Source organism: Ictalurus punctatus, chromosome 17 (genome assembly GCF_001660625.3).
Source record: "Ictalurus punctatus breed USDA103 chromosome 17, Coco_2.0, whole genome shotgun sequence".
NCBI lineage: Eukaryota > Metazoa > Chordata > Actinopteri > Siluriformes > Ictaluridae > Ictalurus > Ictalurus punctatus.
Genome location: NC_030432.2, coordinates 22,810,895 through 22,821,093, shown reverse-complemented (window position 1 = coordinate 22,821,093; position 10,199 = coordinate 22,810,895). Strand labels below are relative to the sequence as shown.

Sequence of the window (10,199 nt, the reverse complement as noted above, 5' to 3'; positions counted from 1 at the left end):
ATGTATTCTACTGCACGGCTCTGCTTGGCTGAATTTATTAAAACACTTCTACAGTCACAGACGGACAGACAGACAGACAGACAGACAAAGAAATGGAGTGAGAGTGAGAAAAAAAAGTCAGAAAGCGATGGTGAGTGATTAGAGAACAACAGAAACTTGTAAACATTCGTCCCTCCCTTCACTTCCTTTCTCTCTCGCCCTCTAAAAGTGCGTCAGCGTGCACAGGTGAAGTGCGAGACCAGGCGAGAGTTGTGTGAGAAAGTGTGTGTGTGGGAGTTGGACCCAGCTGGTGCAGTCAGCATGCTCAGGAGGAAGAGGAGTGTGTCTTTCGGGGGACTTGGCTGGTACGTTCTGTTTTCTGGCCTCTGACTCACAGTTCTCTTTTTGGGTTTAATATTTAAATGTTGGACTTTCTGATGCAGTGAATTAGAGTTTAATGGAGGACTTGAGTGTGTTGTAGCTACCCTAGAGTCAGGGATTTAGAGGTTTTTCAGAGCAGATCGCCAGTTTAAACGAGTACGATTGTAACATGACAGTTATTAACTTGGACAGTTATTAACTCGGACAGTTATTAACTTATTAAACATACTTACACTTAAATCACAATTACAAGAGTAGCCTGTACACTTATTATATTTAAAAATATAGTTTTAAAAAAAGGGCTGTCAACGCGTTAGTCATACATTTGAACACTCTCTGAAAGAAATGTCCAAGTGATGAAGTGAATTCCAAGCTTGAATACGTAAACTCAAAAATTACACTCAAATTTAACTTCAGATATTCTACAACTTCGGGATATGAAATAATGTATTTGTAAAATACGCGTTCAGTGGATTGTTGCAATGATCATTTTGAGCATACAGTTTAAAAAAATACCAATATATATATATTGATATATATATATATATATATAAATATATATTATATATATATAAATAAATATAAATATAAATATTAATAAATATAAATATTAAATATATTAAATTAAATATATAAATATAAATATTTATATATATATAAATAAATAAATAAATATATATATAAATATATATATATATATATATATATATATATATATAAAATAAAGTTCAAGTAAGTGAACGGAAAAAATAATTCACGGAATTTTCAATTTAAGTATATTTTTCTAATATATATGTATATATACTACATTACAATTATTTTAAAGTGTGTTAAAAGTTTTATTGTGAAAATTGGTAAAAGTATGATGTTAATATGCTTTTTATTTATTTAAAGATGGTACAATTCTTTGTTAGTATATTTTCAGTGTCCTATTGAAAAAGCACATATATTTGAAGTGCGATAAAAAAAAAAAAAAACAAACAAAAAAAAAATATATATATATATATATATTTTCCACCAGGGAACTTCAAATAATTTAGTGGATAGTGTTCACTTTTATAATATAATATTGGCTTAATATTTCATTTATTTATTTATTTATTTATTTATTTTAAAATCCTTTGGGTTTGTAAATTTAAAGGAGCCTAAGAGGTTATTCGGCTGTTTGATCAACAACAAATAAAAACCACACACACTCGAAAATAAGTAGTGTTAATTAATATCGCACTTTACTGTTTACTGTTATTGTTTATCATAATTTATAGCCACTTATTTTAAAGATAAATTGCTCAGACGGTGTTGACCAGAAGGTGTGTAGAAGGTTAATATTCACGCACTCGTTCTAATACGTTATTGTTTCCGTAGTAACAGCACATACATAGGGACTTAAAGGGTGAACGCTCCACACTGACTAATAATGAGTGGATTAAAAAAAAAAAAAAAAACAAAACAAAAAAAAAAAACCTCTTTGTTGTGTAACAAAGCAAACTCGTTGATGTAGTGATTTTTAAAAAATTTTTTATTAGGAGATGTTTATTTATATTTAACATTTATGGAAGGAGTCTCAGGTTTCTATATGGTTTCTATACTATATACTATACTATAAATCAAGTGATAACTTGTGTCTCGGATGTTACACAACATTAAATCTTTTACTATAAACTGTTAAAACCTTTAAACCTTTAAAAAAATTGTAATCCTTGGCAAATTTCCTGTGGTATAAGTGGAATAACGCACATGCTTTTATATGAAAATGATCAGTAACACTAACTCTGCTTTGTGTTACACTACTCTCTCTCTCTCTCTCTCTCTCTCTCTGTATATATATATATATATATATATATATATATATATATATATATATATATATATATATATATATATATATATTTATAAAACTGCACGCTCTGTGTGTTTCTATTTACATAACAGAGGCTCTGACAGTAGTGCAGCTCCAAATCACAGGTTGATATTGATGTGCTGTGTTTTTTTTTTTTTTTTTTAACAACTAAAGAATCATGGACTTGCAGGGCAGACGGTCCAAATAACCAGATTTAAAAAAATAAAGTAAATGCAATCTTTGATTTGGCGAAGTTTTCTGTGAGGGACTGTATATTTTAATCTTTTAAAGTTTTACGGCAAAGAAAGGTTTTCAGGACGGACACGCCGTCGTTTCTCATAACGTGGCGAACCGCATTCTTTGTCTTATTAACTTTAACAGGAAGTGAAGGAACGACTGGTTAGACCTGATATAATCGAAGCGATAACAGGAACGAAAACTTGTTTCATGGACGTTTCACGACGTTTCCATCCATGGAACCCATCGCACGCCTCAACAGAAATGCCAATCAGCCTACCATGCGTGTCTTTGGACTGGGGGAGGAAACCGGAGTACCCGGAGGAAACCCCCGCAGCACGGGGAGAACATGCAAACTCCGTGCACGCAGGGTGGAGATGGGATTCGATCTCCAAACCCTAGAGGTGTGAGGAAAACATTCTAACCACTAAACCACTGTGACCTTTCCACAATATAACAATTACAACATGTCATTGTTGGCAAACTGCTGCAGTCTAAGAGGAATGAAACACTTCTAAACGTACTTTTATTGGAAAATAAGCTTTGGGTGGTAAAAGTAACATGACATATTTCCTGATGGAGAAATTTGATATTCAAACGGTTCCTTTTATGCATTCAGCTGCACAAGTATTTCTATTTCCTCCTAGCTTGTGTAAATACATTCTCACCAGGCCTATGAGTTAAACTCTAGGATCATCCTCGTAGAGGACATGCTCGTTAGGCTAAAAGGAACCGAAATGAATCTTCCTCAACCGGACACGTGTGCGCGTGAGAGATTATATTCTGTGAGATTATATTCCTATCTCATCTCTATTTCGAGCTCTGTTCTGTGAGATTATACCGTATGTAGAGAAGCAGAGATGGCAGGGTTATTCATCCATAAATGTCTCCCATACGACACAAGAACAGAGATGTATTATGGAATCCATCTGCTGTTCTTTGAACGGAGCTAAAACACAGTGTCGCTTTATTTACCTTATCTAGTGAGACGAACGAAGCAGGAAATTGAACAAGCCGTGGCGCAGTTGTAGCTGTGTCCCTGTCTCGCATTGTGTGTACTCACTGGTTATTTGGTAATCAAAGAGACTGATCTTATCACACACACACACATACACACTGACGGCTTGGCAGTGATGAGAGAAGATGAGGTAACAGGACCCAGGGAGTAGTTTATGAAGGAGAAAAACACATTAGGGCTGGACAAACTTGAATCGCTGCGATTTTATGACACAATGTTCTCTTTCTAAACCGCACACCAGGCTCATGGCCATGCTCAGCTATTTATAGCAAAGGCCAGGAGCTACACACACACACACACACACACACACACACACACACATACACATTCATCTACATTGCTACAGAAGTAAAGAGTTCTTCAGAGGTTCCTGACGAGAATATCGGAAGTCATAGCTGCTATGACGTAAGTAATACTGGACGTTCCGCAGCATTAAATGCAACTATAAATGGATAAAAAGTATTATGTCTCATTCTTTAGTAAATATAACACTGTCTCGATTTGAACTCAGTGTACTTATAGGCTAGAAGCCATGCACACACACACACACACACACACACACGCACACACTATGCATGTTATCCAGCGTGTGATCTCCGTGATAACACATCTCCATTATCATATCATTCCATACTGTGTGAAATTTTAATATGGAAATTGTTAAATGAGTTGAACACACACACACACACACACACACGCACAATGTCGACTGGAAGCCTGTACCCAAACTGTAACCATGGCGATGCAGTTTAATCCATCTCTACACCTTCCTCCGTTCGACACAACTCACGGTTTGAATTAATTTTTTTATGCGTAATTCACCGCTAGAACTTCAGCGCTTAGCTCAATTTGTTTGGCGTAAACAAATAATTTTCCCTCTTTGACAGAAATACACTTGCCTGTGCTAACGTGGGTAATGTGGCAAAAAAACAGGACGTGACATCCCTAATCTGTCGACGAGGCGGGCTTTTCAAACACACTTCGTTCCAAAAATACGTTTATAAACACCTCTTTTTGAGCCTTCATCATAGCTCATGGCCAGATGGTATTTTCCGGATGATTAAAACCCTGTCTAAATTTCTAACATCGAGTAAACACACTATCTAACAATTCAATCCACGTCATCTCAGCCTTCATTTATGATTATATAATAATTTTATATATATATATATATATATACATATGATGATATGTGATATGTGCAAATGTTTGTGTCCCCAATGCTTTCAGGGTGGAAAATGGAAGCTGTACGTTTATGTATCTCTATACAACTGAGAGTGAAAAATGAAACTTTGGTGTACCTTGTTGTGTAAGAAAAACAACCATCCAAAAATGTGGCAAGGTCAACAGAAAAAAAATTTACTTTTTTTTTTTTTAAGACCTGTCAGGAAGAATGTGCATGGAGGTAGGCTATAGTGACATAATACTTACGTAAGTGATATAATAATAAGTGATATAATAATAAGTGAGTAATATAAAAAGTACAATATAATATACAAATTATATATATATATATATATATATATATATATATATATATATATATATATATATATATTTTATCTTACATGCATTGTTAAACTGTAAACCCAATAAACATCCATTCGGATTACACACAGTAACTCTCACTCAATGTGAAGTCTATTTATAATGATCTTTATAACGATCTGCAGCGATGTTACGTTGTGATTGTGCAGACGGTATTTTTTTTTAAGTGAAATCCAGTCTGTAAAAATACCCAAGTAATCATCTGTCATGTACTCTCAGTGGCGCAGCAAAGGGGGGGGGGGGGGGGGGGGGGGGGTGATGGAGAGCGAGAAATATTCAGGGCCCCCTTATTATTAATTAATCTGGTTGTATAATAATAATAATAATAATAATAATAATAAAAAACAGTAGCAGTAAATGCAAGTCTGGATCGGCAAACCAAAACAATGTCGGCTAGGCTTAGGTATTGTGTATCCTAAGCAATCTTTCAAATCACACACGTAGTACACACGCGCGGTCAGTATCGTGGGTTTATTGTTTACAAAAACAATATTAGGGTCAAAATAGGGTTAAAAAAAACAAAACAGTAAAGGCGTTCAGCAACGTTTAGGCCTACATTAGACCAAACCACAACGGTGCAGTATTACCAACTACAAACAAACTTAAAAATCCATTGACCGCCACAACCTGTTATGCTATCCGGCGTAAACAATCAGACTGTCTGATTAAGAAAAACGAGCTCTGAACTGAACAAACTCATTAAACATGTTCAAAGGGGGGAAAGTTTTTCAAATGAGAACCATACACCAGGTTATACGCTACACAACACACGGCATTGAGGCTATATTTAAAACTTCATCTTCTTCGCCTTTTCTTTGGCAAATCTGGCGACTACCTTGTCCTTGTCAATGTCAGTTTCCCTTCTGATGCAGAGCAGTGCTAAAATCGGACAGTCGTGACTCACCCATGCTTGACCGAAAGTAACTTGTGGTGAGTTTCAGACGGCTAAAAGTCCTCTCTGCCTGTTACTGTTCTAAAGGGAAATGACGCGTACGTAAACAAATTGCATCACACAACCAATTTTGTAAAGAAGTGATTCGGATTGGACATTCGATCTATGTTTTGTTTAGGCGCCCCTGCCCAAACTCCGCCAATGCTATAACTATAAAAAAAAACACTTAATTTCATATGGATGTCTTTTCTTAAATGAATGATAGCTTTATATCATATAGGATTCTTCCAAAAATGGTTAAGCGATTGATTATTATTGATCGATTAACAGCAGTCAGGGTGATACACTGATGTTGTATCTGTACAGCTCCAGGATCTGGGGTTCGAGCTCAGGTGACTGTCTAGGTTGAGTTTCTCCCCGTGTCTGTGTGGGTTTCCCCTGGGTTCTCCGGTTTCCGCCTAACTCCTAAAAACATGCCTATAGATGGATTTGCCACTCTGAGAATGTATGTGTGCCCACCCAGTGTTTCTGGGATTGGCTCTGGATCCATCACGACCCTGACTGAAGATGAATGAGTGAATAGCAATTAATAATTAATGATCGGATTAGGTTTATTGTTATATTTCAGACCTAATCACAGGAGTGACATGTGACGTGCACACGTTTCATTCCATCCCAAGGTTTATAAGAGTGTTAATATTCTCTCGTTCCTCCTCTTTCTAGGATTGACAAGACCAGTGTTGCAGCTCTGAAAGCCAGGTGAGTCATCAATAATATGTACGATAAGGAGTGGATATATGGATGAGTGCAGAGAAATTACGCCAAATAACTCTTTTTAGCAGACTGTTTTGACTGTTTTGGTGGTGCCAGTTTTCAGCACTGAATTTATTTCTCAACAATGGTTAATGGCTCGTATGAAACCAGACACTCAGAGCTTTAAGAATTAGCAGTTTTGCACAAGTATTTCATTTTTTACCTAGCCTACCAGGTTTAAAGGTTATAATTATATTGTTGTATACAATGTTATTGTATAGAGGAGTGAGTTGTTTGCCCAGCAGGGGTTCTCACACCCCTCCCGTTTCCCATCACCAAACACAGAATGACGATACTCTACACACAGAAACCCAACAGTGTCCTGACTAATCTTATATCAGACTTGCGGCGATAAAATAATTCATTTGTTCATACTGATGGAAAATGTCGATTTACTTTCCTCTGGTGGAATAGAACACCACTGTACTCTGAGAAGTGAAAATGTACTGTACATAATGTGTCAAAATACTGCTCACTTAAAAGTGGATGTATCCAGAACAAAAAAAAAATAAAAAAATAAATGTAAGTATGGTGAAAGTAAAAAGATGTAATGGTGTATTAAATAGTAAATATATTTAACTGATGAAATGAAGGAGATTAACGTGATTCTTTTCCGTTTTTATTTCCGACACGAATGAATTCGATTGGATGCTTTAAACTGAAATGTGAATAAAATGCACTGGAGCTAAGTGTACAGTCAATGGCTAGAGAGAACAGGAGATCTTTGAGATTTGTAAAGAGCGTTCCTTCCTTGGAAATGTAATTACGTTAGAGTACGAGCATTCATTTTCAATAACACTCAAATGAATACTATACGTATAGTAATGAAGTCCCAATTACGCAAGTGTTTTCCACCCCTCACTATTAAGAATAGAAATAAAGGATACCAAGAAACGTTTGTAGAGCTATACGAGGCACACACACACACACACACACACACACACGCACACTTAATGCATAAATCCTCCAGCATTACTTTATAAAAGATTCATGCGATCCTTATGAAGATGTTATGAAAGCCCAATGTAGGCGTAACTCAGTTAAAAAAATACCCAGACAGAATATAAATGTCAGAGGGAATGAGGTTCACCTCACTGCTGGTACTGAAGCTGATGCCTAATCCGGACCCGGAAAAGATGCAAAAGTTGCATACGATCTGGTTCTCGGTTCAGTTCCACATCTGGATCCTCAGAGATTCCCTGTGATCTACGTATAGCAGATTGGTTTGATTTGATCTCGTCTTAACGACGACGCACGTGATTACTCGTCCTTCGTACAAGTTTATAGTCTTGAATTCTTGAATCTGATTCCTCAGAAGGTGTGGATTCATTTTCTATAACAGCAGCTCTGACAGTAGCTCCAGCTGTAATTCAAATCACTCATGCCAAGTCAAGTCAAGTGGCGTTATTGTCATTTCAACCATATACAGCTGGTACAGTACACAGCGAAATGAAACAACGTTCCTCCAGGACCACGGTGCTACGTAAAACAACACACTAACCACATGAGACGACACAGAACTGAATAAGATCTACACATTTCTCCATAAAGTGCACGTAGAAACAACACAAGACAGTACAGTAACTACTAAAACAAGGACAATAGGCACAGTAAGTGACAGCGTAGCGCCGACCAGTACACAGTTCTAGTCTGGAAGTGTCAGATATAACAGGGAGTAAAAAATGCTGTGAATGTAAACATAACATACTATGACATAGTATTCAGAGGATTAGCTTATACCGTAGCAGCTATTGAAGTAGCAGCTAGCGACAAGAAATTAAATACGATATAGTTTTTAAATACAGTAGTAATGTAGCAACAACGCAATACAGGAGATGCGCTTGTTCGAATACGTTATTTTTACAGTTCTAAGAATAACGTAACGACTCGGTCACACGGCTTTGTTTCTCAGACGCTCGGCATAATCGAAGTCATCAATGAAGAAAAAAAACCCTGTTTGTTATTTAATAAAGATGAACTTATATGCATAACGTACGCATTCATATGGTGGCATTGTTTTTTTTTTTTTTTTTTGGGGGGGGCTTTGTAAGGAGATGTTTATTTGACGTTTATGGAAGGAGTCTCCGGTGTTAGCTTCTGCTTTGTGGTTTCTTAGAAAAGAGATGGTGAGGGAATGACTGTTTATGGCTACATGATACCAGGAACTTACTGGTCTTGTGAATGTTCCACAATAATAAACTTAGCTTTAAACACAACATGTCGTTGATTACTAAATAAAAAATGATGATCATTGACATGTCGCTATGGTCTAAAGCCTCTCGTGACTATAAGAGCACGCCCTGTCGTGTTTAATTCCTTATATACATATAAAATGGGAGAGAAAACTGAATGCGCAATGTGCCGTATTGCTAGTTTTTTTGTTTGTTTGTTTGTTTGTTTGTTAGTTGTTGTTTTTTTTTGCTGTTTTCACAGCTTAGTATCAGGTTTCATAATGAGAGAAGATGAAGAAGGTGAAGAACAAAGACATAAACATCAAAGCTGGCTGATACAAATGGGCACAGGTGTTTCTAGAGGCTTTGGTTCCAGCCTTTTGCCTTGTTTCCATAAAAATGCAGTTTGTGTACATACATCATACACACAGCATACACACAGCATACATACATCATACACACATCATACACACATCACACACACAGCATACACACAGCATACACACAGCATACACACAGCATACACACAGCATACATACATCATACACACATCATACACACAGCATACACACATCACACACAGCATACACACAGCATACACACAGCATACACACAGCATACACACATCATACACAGATCATACGCACATCACACGCACAGCACACGCACAGCACACACACAGCACACACACAGCACACACACATCACACACACATCACACACACAGCATACACACATCATACACACATCATACACACATCATACACACAGCATACACACATCATACACACATCATACACACATCATAGACACATCATACATACATCATACGCACATCATACGCACATCATACGCACAGCATACGCACATCATACGCACATCACACGCACAGCACACGCACAGCACACGCACAGCACACACACATCATACACAGATCATACACATATCATACACATATCATACACACATCATACACAGATCATACACACAGCATGCACACAGCATACACACAGCATACACACAGCATACACACAGCATACATACATCATACACACATCATACACACAGCATACACACAGCATACACAGATCATACACACAGCATACACACAGCATACACACAGCATACACACAGCATACACAGATCATACACACATCATACACACAGCATACACACAGCATACACACAGCATACACAGATCATACACACATCATACACACAGCATACATACTGTTTTCATTAACACTACAATAAAATCCCTTTTCTTGTCAGGATCCATGGAAATCAGTATACGTGTGTGTGTGTGTGTGTGTGTGTGCGT

At 36.8% G+C, this 10,199-nt stretch overlaps 1 protein-coding gene across 3 annotated transcripts in view; it reads left to right on the top strand.

Moving 5' to 3' along the window:
* The first annotated feature begins 204 nt into the window (after positions 1-204).
* The window catches only part of rap1gap2a (RAP1 GTPase activating protein 2a), a 100,777-nt gene continuing 90,782 nt past the window's right edge, over positions 205-10,199 (top strand). Inside the window, exons 1-2 of one of the 3 annotated variants that reach the window (XM_047161404.2) lie at positions 205-344; positions 6,619-6,654. In XM_047161404.2, the coding sequence (XP_047017360.1) occupies positions 301-344; positions 6,619-6,654 (80 nt within the window). In that variant the 5' untranslated portion in view covers positions 205-300. Of the gene's footprint in view, positions 345-3,769; positions 3,861-6,618; positions 6,655-10,199 lie in introns of those variants that run through there. The other 2 variants (XM_017490580.3, XM_053687493.1) reach the window with 2 other exon arrangements.